The sequence below is a fragment of the Cataglyphis hispanica genome, chromosome 19 (assembly GCF_021464435.1).
Source record: "Cataglyphis hispanica isolate Lineage 1 chromosome 19, ULB_Chis1_1.0, whole genome shotgun sequence".
Classification (NCBI taxonomy): Eukaryota; Metazoa; Arthropoda; class Insecta; order Hymenoptera; family Formicidae; genus Cataglyphis; species Cataglyphis hispanica.
The window spans coordinates 2,079,255-2,103,853 of record NC_065972.1 but is presented as its reverse complement, the minus strand read 5'-3'; the positions used below and the strand labels follow the sequence as shown (position 1 = coordinate 2,103,853).

General features: G+C 32.6%; 4 protein-coding genes across 6 annotated transcripts; 2 read left to right on the top strand and 2 right to left on the bottom strand.

Annotated features, from left to right (window-relative positions):
- Positions 1-25: 25 nt before the first annotated feature.
- LOC126856853 (nucleolar pre-ribosomal-associated protein 1) lies at positions 26-7,440 on the bottom strand. Its single transcript, XM_050605752.1, has 9 exons — positions 7,006-7,440; positions 6,332-6,923; positions 5,865-6,158; positions 2,435-5,786; positions 2,073-2,200; positions 1,800-2,009; positions 1,479-1,699; positions 630-1,026; positions 26-417 (listed from the first exon to the last, which is right to left on the bottom strand). The coding sequence occupies exons 1-9, from the start codon at positions 7,404-7,406 to the stop codon at positions 136-138; spliced, it is 5,877 nt and encodes a 1,958-aa protein (XP_050461709.1). The 5' UTR covers positions 7,407-7,440; the 3' UTR covers positions 26-135.
- Positions 7,441-7,661: 221 nt separating this feature from the next.
- On the top strand, positions 7,662-13,183 carry LOC126856849 (protein virilizer). The gene is made up of 5 exons (XM_050605749.1): positions 7,662-7,866; positions 8,249-8,361; positions 8,457-8,823; positions 9,014-12,647; positions 12,816-13,183. The coding sequence occupies exons 1-5, from the start codon at positions 7,813-7,815 to the stop codon at positions 13,106-13,108; spliced, it is 4,461 nt and encodes a 1,486-aa protein (XP_050461706.1). The 5' UTR covers positions 7,662-7,812; the 3' UTR covers positions 13,109-13,183.
- On the bottom strand, positions 13,009-15,581 carry LOC126856851 (pentatricopeptide repeat-containing protein 1, mitochondrial). Its single transcript, XM_050605750.1, has 4 exons — positions 15,353-15,581; positions 13,816-15,044; positions 13,451-13,756; positions 13,009-13,327 (listed from the first exon to the last, which is right to left on the bottom strand). Exons 1-4 carry the CDS (start codon positions 15,444-15,446, stop codon positions 13,220-13,222), a joined length of 1,737 nt encoding a protein of 578 aa, XP_050461707.1. The 5' UTR covers positions 15,447-15,581; the 3' UTR covers positions 13,009-13,219.
- Positions 15,582-15,812: 231 nt separating this feature from the next.
- Positions 15,813-24,561, top strand: LOC126856796 (histone deacetylase 6). 3 transcript variants are annotated; one of them, XM_050605656.1, is made up of 19 exons: positions 15,813-16,050; positions 16,744-16,908; positions 17,087-17,506; positions 17,702-17,799; positions 17,990-18,163; positions 18,292-18,484; positions 18,680-18,739; positions 18,912-19,001; positions 19,092-19,198; positions 19,573-19,716; positions 19,870-19,976; positions 20,340-20,509; positions 20,708-21,048; positions 21,141-21,336; positions 21,476-21,605; positions 21,752-22,333; positions 22,421-22,584; positions 22,731-23,018; positions 23,166-24,561. In XM_050605656.1, the coding sequence occupies exons 1-19, from the start codon at positions 16,048-16,050 to the stop codon at positions 23,247-23,249; spliced, it is 3,516 nt and encodes a 1,171-aa protein (XP_050461613.1). In that variant the 5' UTR covers positions 15,813-16,047; the 3' UTR covers positions 23,250-24,561. The 3 variants fall into 3 exon arrangements, with proteins under 3 accessions (XP_050461613.1, XP_050461611.1, XP_050461614.1); XM_050605654.1 differs by lacking the exon at positions 18,680-18,739 and adding an exon at positions 18,573-18,632; XM_050605657.1 differs by lacking the exons at positions 15,813-16,050; positions 18,680-18,739 and adding exons at positions 16,198-16,259; positions 18,573-18,632.
- Positions 24,562-24,599: the final 38 nt, after the last annotated feature.

The following is a 24,599-nucleotide window of genomic DNA, read 5'->3' as shown; positions in this document are numbered from 1 at the left end:
GTAAAGAAATTGAACTTACGACTTATTTACTTTAATTGCATTTCTTGCACTTTATTTTTTCCCCTATTTGTCTATTCTCAAATATTATATATACATCTATTCTGTTTCAATCACAGAAATTGCAAGAAAATGCAACTAAATGATGCAAATTTTTGTTTGTCTTAAACATGCTTTTAATCGCAGAAGAATCCTAAATAATAGAAATTTGTAATGACTAACGTCCTCTGTCGAATTGTTGAAGTTATTCAGTAAATTTTCAATTATACTAATAATAATAATTCTAAGTTCCGTCTCACAAACGTCCTCGTCGCGATAAATAATTTCATGTAGCCAAGGAATTATACCATATCCTCGTGCAAGAAGCAAGGCTGCCTTGGGAATTTTGGTAGTAGAAGCGATCACTTCCAAGATCAGTCTCTGAAAAAAAAAAAAAAATCAAAAAGTAATATGATTTTATTAATATTAATATTTAAATTGAAGATTCGTTCGCAATAAGGAATCTTTCTTAAAATCAAATCTACTTATCTTTTTATTATACAAAACAATAGTTGAATTAGATCTCGATTATTTTTTGATTATATCTTGTAATTTATACATGTAGTGTATGCTAAGCATTGTTTTCAACTCACCTTAGTCTTGGTGTCTGATAGTATGCAAGTGTAAAAATTTAAAAGCATCCTAAACAATACGCATTTCAGAGCCATATCTACATCACTCTCTTTTTTCATGCCGTCCCGAATATTCTCTAGAATCCAGTGCCGATGCGCACGGTGTTCCACATGTGAACTATGCAATAATTGCAACAGTTCTGGTATGGTGTTTAGATCCAATGCAGGTTTGGCCATTAGAAAAGTATGCAATGACGAGTAAAGCGGATGCAAAGGTTGACTTGCGATCAACGAAGCTCTAGCGAGGAAGATGGTCACCAGACAACTCAGACGAACATCTTTTAATGGACATTTCAGGAATGCGATGCCATTTCGTAAAGCATCGATCAGACGCATCCATAATAATTTCTCTTTCGACCTGATAATTAGAAAAATTTAAATTAAAGCAAAATTTAGATTAAGACAAATTAAGGAAAATTGCATTAATTCTCGATTATTTAAATAGATTTATGAGGGATTTGAAAAGTATTTTTAATATATATGTAATGATAAATGAAAGATAATACTTTTCAGAAAATCAAATAAGCTTTCGTATTATAATTTCATTACATTTCTCATAAAAGTATAGAAACATTAATTAAAAAGTATTAAAAAATTAATTAAATAATGATAAAAAAACTAAATAAAATTGAGTTTAAAACTTGAGAAATTCAAATATGTAATTAAAAATAAATAATTTAATATACATGTATAATAACACATAAATATAAGCTAAATTAAATAATGATGAACGATAATTTTTTTTACATTGTAGATCATTTTGAAATTTCTCATTATATTATGTATATCTTGCTAAAACTGCTATCGTACTTAGACACTTCCAAGTGGAAATAGTATCTAGAAATGATGGTGTATGCTGCCAACCGAATACCGCTCGAATCGCTACAGCATGCAACAAATACCAATGCTAATATGCCGCTCTGATTCATTTTGTGACACGCAATGACATTGTTTTCCGCCAATAAAGAACACAGCAACGGCAGATAAAATGCTGGATCATATACTTTGCTGTTGACATGTATCTTATCAGCCTGCAGAAAAAAGAGAATGATTAATTTGTTATTTTTCAGGATAAGTGACAAAAAAATCTATATAATATAGAATATCGAAAAGTTCATAATATTGGCTTACTTCCAACGTTCTATGTATGGGATAATTTCTTATAGTCTCGTTGATAATGTCCTTATCAAACAAATTAAAAACTTCGGAAGTGGAAGGTTGTCTCCAGAGAACAGTATCTGTTTCTCCCTTTACACTGTAACGCGTTGCCGCCGCGTTTCCCCATAAGTATGGCCAGTATTGTTGAAATTTAACACCGTGAATCTCATAATATCGAAGAATCTGAAATGATCGAATGATATCGTGATTCTAATAATTGGTGACACAATGACATTGATATATTACCTTTAAAATGCGCTGATCGGCATTGCTGAGAGTGGCGGTGTAAGCCGCGAGATAAAGAGGTACGTGCGAGGCAGTTATTACTGATTGATTCTTTCGAATGAGTATCCTGAGTAATTCGACCAAACCGTCTGTAGTTATAAAATATTCAAAGGAATTAACATTATTTATCTAATAAATGTTCTTTGCACGGAAACTTCAATGCTTCATAGTATGGCAAATCGAAAATTTTGATTTTAACGAACGATGAAAATTAACCGCGATAGATATTATTGTAAAATATAAACTATCAGACAAACTTTCTTCATTCTTTTTTAGATTTCTTCTCAAATGATAAGAATCATTGATAAAATCATCGAATTTACCTTTAACAATGGACGAGCCAAGCATGACGTTAACAAACTCTGAATGGGACGTTGTCATTTCGAATAACGTCTTCACATATTCGTCATTCTCGTTATCTTCGTACGCAATATCGCATAAATTGCTCAGGTTCTTCAATATATTCGATTGAATCTCGTCATCTTTAGCGTCCTTCAGTCCTAATTTCAAGGAGAATCTGGTGAATTGCGGCCATGAGTAACTCTTGCTTAATGAACTAAAGATGAAATCACATTTAATTTTCTTTAAATAAATCACTGTATTGGTAAGCTTCTCGCATAATACTTTGATCTTTTCTATATTCTTTGATTCCTTCTTCAGCGTTGAGGTCATTACATGCAATAATATTAATATCAGATCTGTTAAAGGCTTTTCTTTGACTGTTATCAGATTTTCATATCTCTTGTACAAACTTTCCAATATCTGCACGAAATAAATGGACACCATGTCTAATTTATCGCCGTTCTGGGAAATACGGTCACAAGTTTTCTCACATAAGGAACGATCAAAAGTATTTTCGATGAGATAGGCGATCGCTGCTGTGTTTTCTTCGATCCAGGGAACAGGATTTCGTGGCTCGGTTAGATATGCAGCAATATCACCGCCATAACATTTGTAAAGATTTTGAAGAAATCTTTCAGTCCACTTGTATTTTAAGTTGCTACCCAATATTGGAAATACGATATCTCCTTGCTTTACATTTTCCATCTTGAGAAAGTATTTCGTCAGTGATGGAATTAATCTAGTATTTCTAATGATTAAGATCGCTATCAATTGAATCGTAGATGCAGTAATCCCTTTTGTTAACAATAATGCAAAAGTATCAGTACTAATACCAGTAATGTTATGTGGAAAGATAGACAAGTATTTTGCCAAAACTTGTTCCCATTTTTCTACACATTGTATTTTATTAGACTTCAGATGCACCAGGTATAAGCTCAATCTTTCTACAAACTGTTCGTTCAATGCATTACATTGATTATATTGCAGTAATGACTGCTTGCTGCAATACATATCCAACAATATTGGAACGATATGTCCGAATATGGACAAGTTTCGTTTATCACTTGAGATAAATACAATTTTCTCCAGTTTCGTCAAAGCAAGTAGCAAATTCGCAATATCTTGCGTCTTCAATTGCAATACTTTCAATAAAGCGATGTCATAATTATTACTGCAAATTTCCGAAGGAACTTTTTCAATGATGTTTCCCAATTGAGCAAGGAATTTATTTCTAAATGCGAAGAAGATATTATAGGCTTCTGCACCATCATGTTTCTCGAAAAAAGACACAACAACTTCACAGACTTCTAGGATAGTCCGAGTTATCATATCTTCGGTCGAATCTTTGAACGCTTCTCCACAAAATGGTGAGAAATAATGCAACAGAATGGGATGCGTAAAAATACATTTTACGTTTTCTTCGAGTATCTCCACACTTTTTAGTTTCATAGATTTTGTGATATTTAATAAAGAAACAATCAAGATTTTACAATTTTCATTCTGGATCCGTTGTAAGATTTTTCCCTGAGCTAACTGTGCTAAGTAAAACACAGTCATTCTCAGCAAAGCCTTAACATCGTACGAAGACAAAGAGTGTTTAATAATGATTTCTTCATTACCATATTTAAAACAGCACGAGTGATCATTGCCAGACAGTTTAAAAAATTTAATTATGTCTATCTCGGAATTCATTAGCAACATATTGCTCAATTTATGTAATAATTTTAAGAATGGAAGCTTGTTTTTCAAGGCAACTGGCCGCTCGTTACTTGACCAACTTTTTAAGTATTTATAAATTGGCAAATCGGTCATATCTATCGCTATATGAACCAATACATCAGGAACAATCTGATAATGTAGAGTGTGAATTGTCACATAAGATAAATAACTCAAGATGACAGTGGAATAATTTTTTGTTCTAATCTTTTCAAAAGCGCAGCATAAGAGCGGTGACACCAATGTACCAGCTTGCATTTTACAAGGATTAAGATTTTCTTTGCTAAATTTGTTGAAAGAATGATTGATTACATCATCGGTTTTCTTTTTATCAAAATTAGTAAATTCGTTAACTGAAGCTGTCACCGATGCAGAGAAAACTTTACTCAAAGGAAAAGAATGGCCATTAGAATAAAAATTAATGGAATTTATTTTATCAAGTAAATGATTGATCTTCTTTACTTCTTCAAAATTATTCATTTGCTCATTCTCTTGCATTATATATTTATCATTATGCTTAATTGCAACTTTCGAATTTTCTTCATTAAATTTATTCAGACTATAATTTATTATATTATCTTTCTTTACATCAAAATTTAATTTTCCATTAATTAAAGATGATTCTACTGTAACAATCTCTTCTTTGAAAGAATTCGGATTATTGGCCTTATCAAATAACTCATTAATTATATCTTCTGCTTTTACATCAAGACTAGCCACCTGGTCATTTAATGTTTCTTCTGCTTGCGTTATGCTGTTTATATATTTATCAGTGTGTTTAATGCAACTTTTTAAAACAGACATAAACCAATGTGTCAATTCCTCTTTCTCTTTAGAATCGATTATCATCGAGAAACCATTAATCCAAATATCCAATTCTTCATCACAAGTTTCAAATAGACCTGTCACGGTTAATAACATTTTAGTAGCATCATAACTTTCTGGTGATGCTGTTTGATGAATCTGAGATAATAAAAAGGGAAGAGCTTCTTTGAAAGTTTTCTCTCTAGGCGCGAAAATGGAAGAGTCCAAGGCGAGCAAAAATTGTATTGCTTTCACCTTCATGCAGTTTACTTTTGTTAACTTGGCTCTTATATTTTCTTCTTCACTATCCTGAAGATCATTTAAGCTTAATAGAAGTACCTCCGGCTGCAAATTCATCGAATTATCTAACAATTCTGGGCATATGTCCTTGTACGAATGAAGAACGCTTAAGATGACATCGAGATGATCTAACAAGCTCGGGTTGTGAATATTTTCAGTATTTTCTGAATTTATCATATTAGCATCAGTTTCAAAGGCTTGGTTCCATATTTTTAAGATCATTTCCAAGTTGGGAATAATCCTCAAAATAAAATCTGTTATCTGGTTTTGAACTGTAAACATCTTGTGGAAGTCTTTTAAGGTAGAGCAAATGATTTTCAATTGAGCTGTCATTGCCAGAAGAAGAGACAAGGTTTCATGTCTGACAAGCAGACTGCTGTGATTTAATCCTGGCAAGATAGCACTTTTTATAATTATATCCGGAACTGTCAAAGACAATAGCGTGTTTATCAATCTATTTAATTCCATAGAACAAGTCTTGATACAATTGACTGGATCGAGCGATTCGATTATCTATGAAAAGAAAAACTTAGCAAATTAAAATGAAAAAATAATGTATAAAAATTACAACTTGTAAATATTTCACTCCACCTTCTTTGCAAATCTGAGAAGACAAATCCATTTGGGTGATACGCGGGGTTCGAGAAACGGCTCAATCACATTATATTGCGAACGTATTAGATCTGGGCAAGCCCCCATTATTTTAATAACTAAGTCCGACGGCTTTTCATGTTCCCAAGGTTTCTCCAAATTCTGAAGAACTGTATGCACCAGTTGATTGTGCTTATTTCGTGAACTACCCAATGTTCGATCATGGAAAATAATTCCATAACGATGTGATGTCAGTAAAGTGATTAAAAATGCATGAACTGCATCATTAACGATCTAAATTATAACAAAAAAAATAAAGATAAAAAGATTAAGCACAGAAAATTTATATTTTTATATGTTAACATCAAACAAATTTACTATCATTCTTCATCAAACTTCCTGTTGAACAGTTTTTACATATTTAATGTTTTCATAATATAAAATATCATAAAAATTACCACAATTACCTCTTTGTCTGCTAGAAAGTCATCACTCTCACAAGAATAATGAGTTTTATTTTTGGGCCAGTTGGTTGGGCCTTTCCAGTTATACAGTGATATTAGATTCAGTACAACAGATGTGGAGAATACATGTAGTTTTATCGTTTTGGTGATGCTAGTGTTCTCCAAAACATATGTCTTCACGGTGGTCAAAATCAGAGTAACAATGTCCTTGGAATCATACAACAAATCTGAGAAGATGCAGGAGAGCAGACTACGCTTATCCAACAAAGTTTTAATCACTGATGAGTCTCTTTCCACAAGAAAAGCAAGAATAAAATGAATGAAACATGTTCTGATGTTTTGAGGATCTGTAGGCTTGTTATGTTGTGTTAGATTCTCCAATACATTTCGTTGCAGCGATAGATGTGCAAGTAATTCTCTGGATAAATTGTTATCTAAGGACACTATCGCCGTGAGCAATCTCAATACTACTTTGCGCTGCTTGATATTGCTTTGAATTGAAAGCATTGAATGTATAGTAGACATGTACAAATTCAACAAATGGCGACATGCTTCCACTGCACTATTCTGGTATTGAGGATATTCTGCCAAGATCCTGCAACCAAAAAAATATGCTTAATTAAAAAAAAAAAAAGATATCAAGTATTAGTAAAAATACAAAAAATATATAAACATACTTCATGAGTAAGATATTAATTGCAGAAAAGATGGGGATGGCATTAATAGTATTTTTCTTCTCAGAGAACTCTAATAATTTCAGAATTTCGAGGATACCACCTCCGGCGAGCAAATACTCCGCTGCAATATCCTTTTCCTTGTTCTCGTTGCATATCGTCACGAACTTTTTCAGAGCATCTAAACCGCTAGATGAGGAAAGAAGTGCTCTCAGAGATCGTCCGTTAAATTCACCCTGGTTCTCGTTGCAAGTAACATCATTTGTATCATTTTCCGAATCTACATCACGTTTAAGTTCTTCCTCGATAAACCCATTGATCTTCGCTTTTTTCGTCGGCGCTTCATTCTCACTCTGCGAGATTCGCTTACTCGCTTTTCTCGGCTTGCGGGCCGCATCATCCATTACCGCGTGTTTATTCGCACATGTATCACATGAGTCCCGCCATATTTTTTAGCCATAAACCTTAAAATGACATTAGATATATCATACGTTCAAGTCTTATCGGACAAATCTGATCTAATTGGTTATCGAATAGAGAATTTCTAGAAAGTTTTCAAAGTTTCTTGCAATGACAACCAATCAATACGTCTGATAAAACTTGTCATGCGACACATATAAATAGCACCTAGGGTGATGTCAATTGTGTTTCAATCGTGCTTTAGCTCGATACAAACATAACCAAATAGAATAAGAGAAATAAATAAAATAGGTAAAATGGAAAAGAGAATAAAAAAAAACTCAGTTTATTATTAATAATTAATTAATGTTGAAGGATCATATGTTATTCAAAAGTGTTCAATTGTGAAACATGGATAACACTGAATTATTATTCTTTGATACATTTTCTCACGACATTTCTGAGGTTTGTTTTTTGTTATATATATTTAATAGATTTAATATGATTAAATCTAAAATGAAACTTTAAAAAAACAAGAAGGAAAAGCTATCTAGCCGAATGATTATTAAAAAATTAATTTTCCAGAGTTAAAATCTAAAATTAAAAAGTCAAATTACTTACTGAAAATGGCGTTATTTGTATATTATATGTATCATAATCTTGTTTTCCTTTTAGAAAAGTATAGTATTAAATTTACAGTATTCAAGAGAGAGAGAATTTCCAGACTGAAATTTACTTATGATAATTTTCTTAAAAGAAAAATATATAACATAAATAACTTCTTTTCCAATCTTTAAAAAAAATTGTTTTGAACATTTTTGAAATTTTATTTTTCTCTTATTTGCAGGAATTAAATTTGGATTTGGTACAATTTCCTAAACCTGTTTATATCAGCGAAGTGAGGATAATTCCATTAGGTGCACGAGTGCAAGCAGATTTTCCAGGAGGAGTACGACTTGGGTAAGTTTCACTTTTGATAATGATTATCATAAAAACTTTTTTGATTATACGATATTAATGTTCAAATCTCTAAAGAGGAAATGTTATCTTCCCAGAGCAACCAATCCCTCTCAATTTGAAATTGAATTCTTTGTGAATGATCTCAGTAAACCTGGAGCTTCTACTTTTGAGTTTTTGGGAAATTTAGAATACAAACAAAATATCCATATTCAATTAGAATGTGAACGGAAACAGATACCAACCGATGGTTTGGTGTTAAGAGGATGGTACACTACTATAACACTAGCAGTATATGGTACATTGACCAAATCATTGAACAATCCTCAGGAAGTTATAAGTTCAGCAGCTGGATCCACTGCTTGTGTTAGTGCACACGAAGAAAATACTGAGAACACTGCACAAGTTTCCTCTGAACAACAATCTGAGTGGTATTACGAGAATCAGCATCAAACGAATTCATTGGTAAAGACACCTGCTTGATATTGCTAGTGATGGAATCTATTCTAAAGAAATTTTCTAGACGACAAAAATCATCTAAAGGATATCGAGAAGACGCATCTTAAAGATGTACTTTAAGTGTCTTTTAGATGTCTTATTTTAATTCAATATATATTTAATCCTTTATTTAAGCTTACTGCATTATCACCAACAGGAAACATGCATAACCACAACTCCACCGCCTCCGGTTCAACCAATACAGGTAGTAGAACCATCCAGGACATCTACATCAGATACTGGAAAGACAGAATCGGTGCAATGGGAAGAAGAGTCATCTAACATGGGCGAAAAGATCTCAAAACGGCCTTCGTCTCCTCCTACTGAATCTCTAATCTCCCTCAGTCCCGAATCTATTTCCGCCGAGGAAGAGGAAGCAGAACAACAGGAAGCTGGCGAACAGGAAACTGGCGAGCCCTTTGAGCCTATATTATCGGATGAGGATATAATGACTGATGATGTTCCGCCTGCAGTCGAATTCGAATGCGAAACCTCGCAGATGGACGAAATTTATACGCTGATGCCACCAGATTTGTTGAATTTGGAGAAATTAAGCAATTTAGAGGACATCTGTGTGAACCGCGAAACCATGTCAAAGATCAAAGATATTCTCCAATCTTTGTCCAAGTCGGTTTCGCATTTCCATAACGTATCTGGTCAGGAGAAAGAAACGTTCGTCCACAATTGCGAAACTTTGTGCGCCATATTAGTTCCGTTTGATTTCAACATAGATGATATCGATAACTTGACTAGTATCGTCAATGCCGGTCTGGATATGGAGCTCGCTAGAGCTCAACCACAACCGGCATATAAAGTACGTCATGTGAAAGTAGGAGTTCGTTTGGCAGAAGCACTCTGTCGATTATTAAAAGGTCCAGAGATTCTACTGAAGGTCGAAGCTCCGTCCAAATTGTTGTCTCTTTGTATGCGCGAAAATGTGGCTTTGCCGGTGAAACTTTCCGCCCTGCGAGCTCTCGACGCCGCGCTGATCAGTCCGGTAATCGTACAAGAGTTTCTAAACTCGAGAAACAATCTATACAGCGAAGCGTTGATGATGTTGGACACGGCGAAATTAGCTCGACTCAAGTACGCTCTCAGCTCACTTCTTCGCAAGATACACGTGTATGAATATCTCGAAGAAATCAGAGAATTTGATGAATTGGGTCTAATGGAATTGATGAACACTTATGTGTACGCCCCGACATTGATGGCGCAGCCTAAACGTCAGCTACCGGCTGGAGCGCAAATGGAATTCGAACGAGAACACGCACGCAATCCTCGCGCGCATCTAATAGCTTATTTCGAGCACCATAAGTTAATTTATCGTCTTTTGCTGGCATTATCCTCTCCCAATTGCGACTTGAAAACAATCAAATTGATTCGTCGTTTTCTCCTACATCTCTCCGATACGAAAGAGGGCCTATTCTATCTGCTGAAAGAGACCGAAGCGATTCGATTGATGCTGAAAACCTTAAAATATGAATTACCCGGAGTTGGTTGCATTTTAGCGTGGCGTCTTCAGACTGCGCAGTGTCTGATTCGCTTGAAACAGACTTCCGACTGGACAATTCTGAAAAAACTGCATTCTTTTCTTGCCTTTTCTGATGGTTTACGCGCTATTGTCACGGTTCTACCTTTAGGCGATTTCATAGACATCCTCATCCCCTTTCTATCGGATTCTAATCTTTGCGAGTTTGCTGCCGAGATTATTTCCGCCATTATCCGTTATTCCGACAGAGTAGAGATCTTTCAGACTCGAGCGGAACTGATACTCGATAAAGCTCGTGAGCATGCGATTCTTAGGGATGTGACATCGTACTTAACAACAGCCGCCCAAACTTCTCACTGGGATTACAACGACGTTTCCTTGTTGGTGACAACTATCAGAAAAAGCGCGGAGAAGGCTGCATCGCTTCCTGGCCAACTAATCACTGCTTGCAGGATTTTATATTATCTTGTTTTTCCATTTAACAACGACATTGATCCTATGGAACCGTATGTAGAGCTCAAGTACAGGAATGCCCTGACCCAGCTCTTTGCCGCCGATGGCCTCACCGCTCTAGTCGCCGTAATGACGAACGTGTCCGATTTCTACGAGCAACCATTCCTTCATCGTGCTGCTCTGACAGGTCGCAGAGGTATGGCATTGATCGCCTTGTTGCTACCCTGTGTGAAACTGACCAGAGCACTGCTTGAGAGACTTGTCAAGTGTATGGCGACAGACTTCAAAGATCTCACGGCTGTTGTTCCGCTGCTCGGAGTTTATTGTTTAATCGAAGCCATCCCGTCTAACCCGATGATGCAGACTCTGTCCGAGGAGATTGTGGAAACACTGCTAGTGTTCACTCAAGCCGTCGATTCTGATGGTTCTGGTAATGTAGCTAAATCGCTGTGGACTCAGATGCTTGGTGAGGTTCTGAAAATGGTTTCCCTCCGCCCATGTAATTTTGTACCAGGTTTGAAGCTGTTGACCCGTCTGCTACCGCCTGTTTTAACGCCAAAAGAAACTGCTACTGAAGATGCGACAAGAATCTTAGGTTTGCGAAAACTCTGGTCGGCGCATCTTCAAGCTCAGGCCGCAAATCTCACCGAAACTTTACGATTACTTTGCGCCAGTTGGAACAGAGATGTTTTGCTACTTTTGTCGACGGTTTGTAAGCAATTGAGCGATCTAGCGGCACCGACGGCTCTTCTAGTTGGGAGATGTCTGTTAGACGGTATTCTAGCAGCCACTCCCCTAGAGAACAATGTTCCTATCCTCGCTCTAATCAGCGACTTGGCCAGGCATGCGCCTATGAAAGCAACTCTATTGACCTTGACTAGTCCCGCATCCAGAGCGCAAGTAAAATCCGATCAAAAGTATCCGCCGGTTATCGAGATGATGTGTACCATTCTGAAAAATAGCAGCGACGTACACGTACAATACGAGATTCTCGGCATCTTTGAGACTCTATGCGATTGTAGCCTCAGCCTGGTACAGGAGGATAGCGAATCCTTCGAGAAGAGACTCAGACATTCAGTACCTAGTAAGGAACCTCTCTTGTCTATCCTCGCAGCACTAATCGAAATCCTGGCTACTAGCACAAAATTCCAACTGGATGTGATAGAAAATACACTGCACATTCTCTTATCTCTTAGTAGCCATAACTATGGCCTATACCATGTGAAGAGCTGTCTGGAAAATAATCCCGGCGCCTTGCGCGCGTTACTAGACCATGTGTCCATTTTGGAAAAGCCCGAAACGAATTCCGTTACAGATTTAACTGTGACCTTCTTGGAAAATTTAATTGCCTGCAACTCTGAACGGAGATCATTACATCTGCGTACGCAGCAACTGGTATTATTGATTTCTTGGGAAAAGAACGACCATCCCTTGGAGAAGCTAAAACGAGCGGAAGAGTTGGTAGAAACTTTGAAAGCTGCCGAAGAGAGAGAAGAAAAGGAACCTATCCCGGAAATGTTAGAGCCATTATTGCCCACTCCGGAAGCTCTCTTAAACCAGTTCTCACAAAGATATCTTGGTGCGATTAGTTCTAGCCCATTTCGATCCAAGAAGTTCTTATTTACGATGGCTAATCAGATACAAGCCGAGAATACGGTGGATTTATTGGCACTTGCTGCTGAATTATTACCTGCCGATTTTAATTTATTAACAGAAGCACAAAATTTATGCTCCAAGACGCCTCCCGATGATGCCACTCAACCTCTACAGTCGAAATCGCAGGACGAAAACCAAGAAAATAGAACGGAGAAACAGGTTTCTCCAATGGTTAAATCGAAACAGCCATTTGGTAAGTTCTTTGAGTTTAATTTCTTTGTACTCTCTGAAAGAAGTAAATATTGAAGAAACGAGATGAATAATTCAATTTTCGATTGGAAGAACATCGTTTGATTCTTTATAATCAATTACAAAGCGATCTTTTTCGATTTCATATTTTCTATTTTTTTTTTTTTTTTAGTGACTCCAATACGAGGTCGGACACAATTTACCAATTCGCTACGAGGTGGCCCAGTGGGTGGAGGAGTAGGTAGAGGAGCTGATCCTTTCCGATCGAGACCCCCCAACACTTCTAGACCTCCATCTCTTCATGTAGATGAATTTGTAGCGTTAGAAACTTGTGGGGCTCAGCCGACGGGTCCTACCGGGTATAATAAACTCAGCATTCGCGGAACGTGCCCATCGCGTGCCATCAGTGGTGGTGGCAGAAGTCGACCTTGGACGCAAGAAACTCGTCCTCCTTACCTTCGCTGACTCATCAATTCTTTTCGTTTCACATATGTATATATTTACGAACATATCAATAACGATATAAATTTTTCCAACAAATTTGCGCGTTTTGCTGAAATAATACATTTAATTCTACTACGAATTATTCTTGTCTTCTATCATCTTCTGCCATTTCAGATATTGTTGTTCAAATTTATCAATGTTCTTCTCTAAACGTTTCAATTTTCGTAATCTATATTTTCCCTGTAAAAAATATTCTATGTATATATGTGTATGTATAAAAAATTTTAAATATTATTTTTTAACTTAAACATACAGGAAAAGATATTAATTCTAATAATAACTATCAAATCTTTTTCAACATACTGTTGGCTTTTTGATATTCGGTAATTCTTTCGAAAACTTCTCCACCTCTTCGATGGCTTGCCTATTTGGTCTTATTTCATTCTTTAACATATAATTCATAACATATAAGAGATATTCAAAGTTTTTCTTATGGCAGGCTGTGTGGATGAGAGTATTCATAATTATATTATTGGGTCTATAACCAAAAGCCTCCATTCCTTCCAAAAATTCTTCAGCCTCTCTATGTTCTTGACAACCGAGTGCCAGGACTCCGAAAGTCATCACATTTGGGGAAAGATCCCTCTTCTCTGCCATGCTCACTACTTCCTAAATTATTAAATTGCATCAATACTTAAATGATAAAATAACAATTTTGAATAGCTTACCTTTGCAGCTTTATAATCAAATCGCATGCTACGTCTTTTAATAAGCATATTGAAAAAATCGATGTCCAACTCGATATTTCTTTCGTCTGCAGCTGCAATGAGTAGATTCTCAGCTTGCACCGAGTTTGGAATTAAATAGAGAAGCAACGTAATAGTTTTAATGTTGGGTTTGATTTTGCAATAAGCCATTCTATTTAAGAATCCTTCCATACCACCAAATAAAATCAAACGATTATTGACTAATACATTATTCAAATTTGTTGATTCTATCTCTTTTTTCAAATTAACATCATCTTGTGTAATTTCTTGTCCCTTTTCCGCTAGTAATAGTGTACTCAAAACAGGTGGAGATGCCAACAAGTCTGGCCTCTCGCCTTCCTTCAACATAATTCTACTCTTCTCCCATCCTGAGATAAGAACGTCGTCAAGCTTTAAACTTCCCAAATTGGTATCTCTGATTGTTCTTAGTAAAAGATTATATGTAGTCAAAGTTGGATTAATCTTTTTTAGACGCATTAAATGCCATATGATCAGGCTGTGTCGCAAGCCGGCCTCCTTATCAGAAATCGCTCCATGGAAAAGCGAATTGTAAGTATTCAGTCTAATAGGAATATTCTTATCTCTCATCTCATCTACTAGTTTAAAGGCTTCAACAGTCTGATTGTGCCAACTATATGCTTTTACCATAACATTGTAATGTATTTCGTTCAGTGGAAACTGCTGCTCATATAGTGATTGTCGTAACTTGTTCAAATGTTCTAGAGCTATCTCATTTCTATCACATATAGCGCATGCATTGAACAAAGTGGTATAAGTTGCTGCATTTGGTTGCAAACCATGTTTCTTTGCCTTATTGTATAAATGCATACATTGTTTTATGTCACCCTGTTCGGCAAAAGAATGCAATATAAGATTGTACAAATATATTGTAGGCTTGTCCCGATTTTGTTTTATCAGATCAAGCACTTTCAGAGCAGAATTCGGATCTTTCTTAGATATATGTGACTTGATCATTTTAGCGTACCCTCCTGGACTAGGTTTCAGTCGACGTGGAATACATGCTTCGGTATCCTGAAATTTCTCTTCTTCTTGCTCTCTTTTGTCCATCTCAAAATGTTCGAATTTTCTGCCCGATATGTCTCCAAAAATATTGGCAGTCTTTGGCAACTTTTGCGTACAGAAATTATTGCTAGGAGACTGCCATCTGAGTTGCAAATGCTCATTTTTGACTGTAAATATAAGTTTAATTGTTTCTTTTATTATTACCGTATTTAAACTTTTTAAAGTAATTAATTATTAGCATAATTTAACATTATTAATATAATTCTACATATTTACACACTACATTATTATTTTATATATTATTATTTCTTATTTATATATATGTAAATTATTTATGAAAATATAAGAGTGTAAAGTAGTGCTTTGTTTATTTTCTGAATATCATAAAATAGAAAATCTCAAATTATTTGACAAACTATGAAGCAAAATCATTATTTATGATATTAATTATTTATTATTTATTCTTTTTACATACGTTGTTTATTGCATATGATGTTGTGATTGAATTCGTTAATATAACCTATAACGTTTCTGAGCTTGATCGATGTGCGAAGTTTTGGACAAAACATTTTGCACGCCAAAAGATAACTGCATTAGGAAAATAAACTTCGTTTCTATTTGATAATTTATTTTTATAATACTGGAACCGTACAAAAATTATATTGAATTTAATTAGGTTATGGCTATCTTTAATATATGTAGATCATAGACTATGAAGAATATATTGCTGTGCAGCTTTGTAAGATGATATTTATACGACAAGTTCTGCTTTGATTGGCTGCTATTGCAAGTAACTTTTAGAATCCTAGAAATTTTTTAGGCAATAGCCAATTGATTCATCTGACAAAAAACTGGCCGTATGATAAACGTATGTAAAATTTACATCTCTCCATGCAACTATCACTTCATACTTCATGATACATTGTCATACTATAGTTGGTTTTCGTTAAAGATAAACACGAAAGTGATGGTGAAATTGAAAAAAAAAGAAAAAAAAGCAGATAAAACAATGTGAATGAATAAAAAATGTTTTATTCTTTAAATCTCTGAACTTAATTCCTGGGAAAAAAAATTAATTAAGTGAATAATAATTTGCATCGCTTGTGATGAGTTAATGTTTATCCTTAGCATCTGGTTTTGACATTTATTAGATTCTTCTAATTAGAGCAAATGGTAAGAGTAATTATTGTTAATTATCTCTACATATTGTTTGTGTAGCGTTATCTTATCATTAGCCTTCAAAAATAAAGCGATATCATATTTGAGAGAAGGGGTATGTCTATAAAAGGGCAGATTGCACCGCCTACACAGCAAATAGTTTTGCTTTATTAAGCTTTACCTATACACATTACTATTACAGATCTTGATTTTATAGATTAAAAGTGAGCTTAGGGAATTCTTATTTTCCTGAAACAAAAATTGCAATTCTTTTTTTACTTCTATTGTTTTGTTTTACATTTGCTAGAATTTGTCTCTGTCGATTGATTTGCATTGATTAAAATAATCAGAATTCTTTGGTCAACTAAATTATCTTATAAAATCATTCTTTTTTTTTATAAAAATTGCAGAATTAGAATAAATTTCTTTTTGTTCTTTTTAATCTTTTACTGTTTTTATTGTAATATAATCTTGCCGTTACATTAATTTTGGAATTTTTATACTATTAATATACTCACATACAATATGTACTTACATTAATTATAATATATATATAAAAAAAAATAAAAATATGTTAAATAATATGATTTCTGCAAATAATGTATTTTAAATAATATATCTTTAGAACATTTGTATACTTGTATTTTTTGGTCATATGGCCTATATATATCCATGCTTAGAATTTTATAAAAAAACATTATTTTACAGACTGAACCTATAGTGAAATCGGATTTGTTCACTGCTGCTAAACAATTAGCAGATAGTGAAATTGAGCTAATAAAAGTGATTGAAAGTTCCAGCAAGTGTGAAAAAACTGCTACAAATATGTTTGAAAGTGTTAAGAAAACACGGAAGACGGGGAAATCAAAAAATGTAAATATCATTAACAATTTATTATGTTGCTAAAAATTGTATATAAAAATTTATTAAAAAATATAAATATATGTACATATATTTACATAAATTATAATATAATTTAAATTTTTCTTTAATTTCAAAATCTCAAAACGTTTAAAATTAACATAACATATGATATTTTTTGACATTATAGGTTCGTCCATCAGCTGCACTATTGGCTGCCAAACGAGAGGCAGCGCAACGACAGCTGTTGGACAAGAAGTCCAATAACAACTTTATACGAGACATATATCAAAATGCACTTGATGCATATAAAATAGTGCAAAAGGAGACTGGTCTTGTATTTGATCGAAGCATGGCAGAGCATGAGTGTCTTTGGGATTCAAATTATCCCGAATGCCCTGCTAGATTTACACAAATTTTGCAGAGGTGTGAAGAATTGGGTCTGGTGCAAAGATGTAAACTCATTGAAGCAAGATTGGGTACAGAGAGTGAGATTCTGACAAAACACAGTCAGAAACAGATTGATATCCTGAAAGCAACAGATGGCTGTATAGATTCTGAGAATTTAGAATTGCTTTCCTCTAAATACGACGCTATCTTCATTCATCCAGTATGTATAGATATAATTGTGTAATTTAAATCTTTGTAAAATAATGATAAAATTAAGTAATATTTAAAAGTAAGATTTAAAATAAAATAATATTTTTTTTTATACATACGTATAAATATATACATATACATATATACATATATATATAAATATATAAAATTGTTGAATATATCTATAAATTAATTTTATTTACAGTCCACATATAGATTATCTTTACTATCTGTGGGCTCAACGATTAATTTGGTGGAAAGTATTTGTAAAGGCGACATTCAAAATGGCATGGCTATTATTAGGTAAGTTTGAAAATATTTCAAGATCTTAATAAAATAATCTTGTCGATTTTTTATTTGATTAGATTTATTCAGTCATTTTATCAAGAAAGATTGATAAACAATGTAAAAATTAAATTAATTTATTTTATTTTATTTTGCATGAATGATGTAATATTATTAGATAAATTTTAATATTAACAAATTTTTTTAGACCACCAGGTCATCATGCCATGAAATCAGAATACTGTGGTTACTGCTTTTTCAACAATGTAGCTCTTGCAGCGGAGAAAGCCTTAAGCCGTAATTTGGCCAATAGAATTTTAATTGTAGATTGGGATGTTCATCATGGACAAGCAACGCAGCAAATGTTTTACAATGATCCACGGTGCCTTTTTCGTCTTTTTCTTTTAAATTTTTGTTTTTGATTACTTTCAACATATATAAGATATTTTATTGAAATTAATAATTAATCTATAATAATATAATTCTAATTGCTTTTAAATTTGTTTACAGTGTAGTCTATTTTTCAATACATCGTTATGAATACGGCGAATTTTGGCCTAATCTGAAAGAATCTGATTTTCATTATATTGGAGAGGATCTTGGAGAGGGTTATAATTTTAATGTACCCTTAAATAAGACTGGCATGACTAATGCTGATTACATTGCAATCTTCCAGCAAGTCCTATTGCCAATGGCTTACGAAGTACGTATTACAACATTTATTTTATTAGTATATTCAATTGGATTAATGTGCAAATTAATTTTTAATGGAAGTATCAATATTGTTATAGTTTCAACCAGATCTTATAATAGTATCAGCTGGTTATGATGCAGCTCTAGGTTGTCCAGAGGTAAATTTATGCATATTTATTTATTATTATTCTCATTTTTTTCTCAGTTCTCTCCAGACCTCATCCTTATTTCCGCTGGATTCGATGCCGCAATTGGTGACGAGAAGGTTAAAAAATTTTTTATTTTTTAAGAACCTGATTTCGTCTCTTTTATAATTTTACTTATATAAAATTATTTTTTAAGATATATTATTTGTGTTGTTATATTAAATTTTTATATAAATAAATAAATAATCATCAATAATAAATTGATAATAAATATATTACATTATTTTATAGGGTGAGATGTTAGTAACCCCAGCGTGTTATTCTCATTTATTATCATCATTATTAAGTCTAGCAGCTGGAAAAGTTGCCGTAGTTTTAGAGGTAAAAAAATATTTTTTTTCTTTAATACATATGTATTTTATTTATCATTTAAATATATTTATGTATTAAATATAATGTTTTAATATATAGGGTGGTTATTGCTTAAAATCTTTAGCAGAAGGTGCAGCATTGACTTTAAGAACTTTACTGGGTGATCCATGTCCTATTTTACAAACACTTGACTTGCCATCATCAAGGTAAGCAATGAAAAAACACTTTTTTTCTATATTTAAACCTGGTTATCTCAAAACTTATGGAACGTCCTACGATCATTTTAATTTGAAAGATAATTTAATTATCCATAACTTTTGTTTTGGTACTTTTTATTAAAAAACATACATTTTCCCTGATATTTGTAAAAATGTATAAAACAACCATGATTTCAGAGGTTTTTGAATGCTAACTTTTTAAGGAAATATTTTTCGACCCATGTTTATAGAAAACTTTTTGTTCAGAATTAAATTTCTTATTAAATCTCAAAGTCCGGCCGTTTGAGCCCACTCTGTATATTATTTATTATTTGTGATGCCATATTAATAATATGTTCTTCTAAAGTTATTTATTGTTCCAGTATACGTGATACTATTCTGAATGTAATCTATGCACACAGACCATATTGGAAATGTTATCAGTATCAAGATACATATAGTATCAATAGCATAACACATAATAAGGAGGAACTTGCTAATAGACATGTAGTTATGGTTACATATAAGTAAGAAATTAATTTATTATTTTATAATATATATTATTACTTAACATAATTTTTTTAAAGAATTTGATATTATATATATAAATTCTGTGTATATGTGAATTTTATTATAAATTATATTTATCTAATTATATTAGCATCTTGTTGTTATTTCAGAGGCAGCATTTTTAAACCAGACAAGTATGAAACACGGAATTGCTATCCTACACAAAGCAAAGAAGTTTTGGAAATGATAGATAAGAAATTAAATGAATTGATACTATGTGAGTATTAAAAATTGCATTATTTGGAGAAAATTGGATAAAAATATTTAGATAAAAAGATCATAATATACATTCTATTTATTACTTATTGTATATAAAACACACTTAATGTGAGACATTCTTATCACATATTGATATTAATTTTAATGGTTTATTAATAATTGTAACAATTTGATTGATTCAAGTAAACTTGTTATTAATTTTTACTTTATTGATATTTGCTGGAGTTTTTATTATTTTCTGTAAAACATTAGTCTGTCAAAAATGGAAAGACCAAATTTATTATTTAATAAAGATTTAAATATTAAAATAAGAAAATTTATTAGTTTATTATTGCTAATATTAAAGATTTAAATTTTGCAGTTACAAAGTTACATAAGGCGCCTCATAAAGTATGTATCGTTTATGATGAAAAAATGCAGAAGCATTACAACATTTCTGACGATACTCATCCAGAGAAGCCAACACGCATCTCTAATATTTATAATAATCATGAAAAACATGGCTTGCTAGAACGGTGCCATTTGCTACAAGTATGACAACCTAAATATTTATATATGTATATATAAATTTAATTTTTAAATTAACAGTTATATGTATTTAAATTATATATTCTAATATTTAATTTATTATAAAAACTCTTGAATACAATTTAACTTTTTATTTAACACAAAAAAAGTTACAGAAAAAGGAATAAAAAATATGATTATTTGTTTTTCCCAAACACAAAGGGAAGGAGTGCAACAATAGAAGAACTATCCTTGGTTCATTCAAAGAACTACATTGACAGCATCAAAAGGACATCGACTTTAAAACCTAAGGAATTGGAAAAGCAAGCTTCGGATTATAACTCTGTTTATCTTCACACCGAAACGTGGTCAAGTGCCTGCATGTCTGCCGGTTGCCTTTTACAAATGGTGGACGCGGTTTTAAATGGGGAAAGCCAATCCGGAATAGCCATTGTGAGACCGCCGGGACATCATGCTGAGGAAGATATTGCATGTGGTTTTTGTATTTTTAACAATGTGGCTGTAGCTGCGCAATACGCCGTACAGTTTCATCATGTAAAAAGGTACACTATTCAATTCAATTTTATGAATGATTGTGAATTATCTGGTAATACTACAACATGTGTTACAAAAATTTAATACATGTGTGTTATAGAGTGTTGATAGTGGATTGGGATGTGCATCACGGTAATGGAACGCAATCCATCTTTGAAGAAGATCCAAAAATTCTTTATATTTCTGTTCATCGTTACGATAACGGAAGCTTCTTTCCAACTTCCAAAAAAGCTAATTATACGAACGTTGGTTTAAACGCAGGCGAAGGATTTAATGTAAACATACCGTGGAACAAAGTAAATAAACAACCAACAAATCATGTATTTTTTCAAACAATTATTTCATGAATTATCTTATAAAAATTTATATTTTAATAGAGAATAAACGCGTAATAAGAATTATATTTATAAAATTATATTTTTATTATATTTCTAGAAAGGAATGGGAGATGCTGAATACATAGCAGCTTTCCAACAAATTGTGATGCCCATTGCTTATCAATTTAATCCAGAGCTGATCTTAGTTTCTGCTGGATTCGATGCTTGCGTGGGTGATCCACTTGGAGGTAAATGTATCTTAATGCAAACACCAATTATTGAATATTTGCAATTTTTTAAATAAAACATTTAAAAAATTTAATAAAGGAACACATTCGAAAAATATTTATTTATAATATTTTTCATTTCTAATGAATTGTTTTTATTCTGTAAGGCTGCTTGGTAAGTCCAGAGCTTTATGGCCATTTGACTCATTGGCTCTCGTCCCTGGCCAACGGTCGCATAATTCTCAGTCTTGAAGGAGGCTACAACATCAATTCCATTTCTCACGCAATGACTATATGCACCAAGGCCCTCTTGGGCGATCCTCTGCCCATGTTAGATCCCGGTTTGATTCCTTGTGCTAGCGCTATTACTTCTATCAACAATGTGCTGAAAACCCATAAAAAATTTTGGCTTAATCTGCAATATGGAATGTCTTTGCCGAAAGAAAAGATACTTCCCAAGCTCAAGAAATCTCTGAATAAACTTGATGAACAAGAAAGAATTACAGAAAAGCTGAAACAAACGGAATCGAAAATCGCCTTAGAAGTAATCGAAAGCGAGAAACTGGAGCTGAATTTGGCGATCGATAAAAATTGTCTGAACCTAGTAACGGATGAAGAAATTCTGAAATTGACAAATGAAGTGGAGAATATTAAAATTAAGAATTCTGAATTGCACCCGACGAGAAATGCAACGGACGAGACTAGGAGAAATCCTGGATTGAAAAAGGACGAAGTGAAAAAGTTAGATGGTATAGATATAATTAAATTCGCAATTTAATTATCTTTATGAATAATTATTGTATTTGATCGTAAGATAAATGACATTTGATTTTCAGTTTCGCAGAGTATACAAAAATGCTTAAACAAAACGAATCAATCGAGAGACAGCCAGCAAGGAGGTTCTCGTACACGCGGGAATCGTGATAACGAGAACGCAACCTCACAAATAATTAATACACCAATTAGGTCTCTTAGGGAATATCTTTCTGAAAATTTTCAGGTAATTATTTATCGCGCGTATCGCGATAAATAATCGTACAATCTTTTTCATATGAAAATCAATTTTTATGAAAATAAACATATAATTATTATTTTATATATAAAATTCACATAAATGAATAAATGACAATATTATTCGCTGCGCAGGCTCTGACAGCGGAAGAAATGTTCGCGGTGATACCTCTGCGAGATTGTCCTCATCTGTTCACAGTCAACGAAGTTCCCCCCGGTGGAATCGATGTAACTTTACCTTGCACGGAATGCGCCAGCACTGCTGAGAATTGGATTTGCCTGCAGTGTTACACCGTACATTGTGCTCGTAACATCAATCAGCATGCGATGCAACACGCAGAGGAGTGCGAACATCCTATCACGCTCAGTTTCAGCGACATCTCCGTTTGGTGCTATGGTTGCGAAGCGTATATCGATAACCCTGTAAGTATCTCTTTTTAAAAAGTTAAGAAAATTATTTCCTTGAGTAGAATTCAGGATAAAACAAATCAGATGCACTAAAGAAAGTCTTTTAAATTAAAATTGATTATTTTGTAAATAATATTATTATGCTGATTAATGCATTTCCAGCGTTTATACGCGGCAAGAAACGCGGCTCATCAAAGCAAGTTCAATACACAGCTTCCTTGGACTTATAACGAAAATGACATATAAATCTTAATTAATAAGTTAATTAAAAAAATAAAATTAATAAAATAATAAAACAAATCTATAAAATTAGATAAAAAATTTGGAAAATGATTAGTATATATATCTTTAATTTAATATATTAATAAGCTACGAAAAAAAATTACATAATATAAATTACACATAAAATTGTTGCGCCAATGTAATTAAAGTTTACATATATATAATTATTTCTAATTATTTATATTTTTTTCATAATTTTGGACAAATTAAATATGAAACTTTTTATAGGTATAAAAATTAATTTTAACAATCTTCTTAATTAAATATTAAAATGCTCAAATATACTTCAAAAGTAATATGTCATACTGTACATTAATCTTTGTCAATGATAAATATATCTCGCCTTAAAGGAGTTAAATAATGAGATATTTTCATAATTTACAAAAATAGTTTCGTTAAAAAAAAAAAAAATGCGAGTTAATACGCATTGGGACTGCTAAAAAAAATTGCATAAAAATGTTGATAACATACCGAATTAATTTATTATTATTATTATTTGTTAGAAAATATATTTTAGCCATAATAAAATAAAAATACCTCATGCTGATTCTAATTGTAGGATTACATATGGTGTTCTGAAAGTTCAGGGATTCAGCAAATTAAAAAAAGAATTCTTTGAAAAGTAAAATCCGCCTTTTCCATGTAAATAATTTAACTATTTAATTCACCAAATATATAATATTCTTTATTGAAATTTTTCTGGTACGCTATATGTATTATATTTTTCTATATGTATGTATATATATTCTATTCCATAGATGAGAGAATGCTCTCTCTATACATTTAATCAGTCATTCTCTCTTATGGGACAGAATATAAAATATTATATAATATGTATAAGAGAATAAGAGTGTCATAGATAAAAAATATACCAGAAGAATTAAATTTTTGTTTATAAGAATTTCCATAATATTTCGAAGTTAAAGAGTATGAATATTATCACATATATGAAGAGAGAGAGAGAGAGTGCAATTAAAAAACACTACATTTTGGTTTCTAATATGTTATGTTATATGATATTTTCTCGAAAGAGATAAATTAATGATTTCATTCTTCTTGACTTAACTTCTAACAAAAAATACGTTTTTTCAAATTAATCAACAGGAATCCATTCTTCTAAATTAATTTAAAGAAATTTATCCTTTTGTATTAATCAAAGTTTGGATGCTAAGAAATATATAAAATGAATTGTATTTACAAAGATAATCTCTTTTGTTAAAAAATTAAAGAAATAAGTAAACATGAATAACATAAATAAAAATGCGTATAAAACTTGTATTCTCATTATTTATTTATTAATTTCTCGTAAATTTC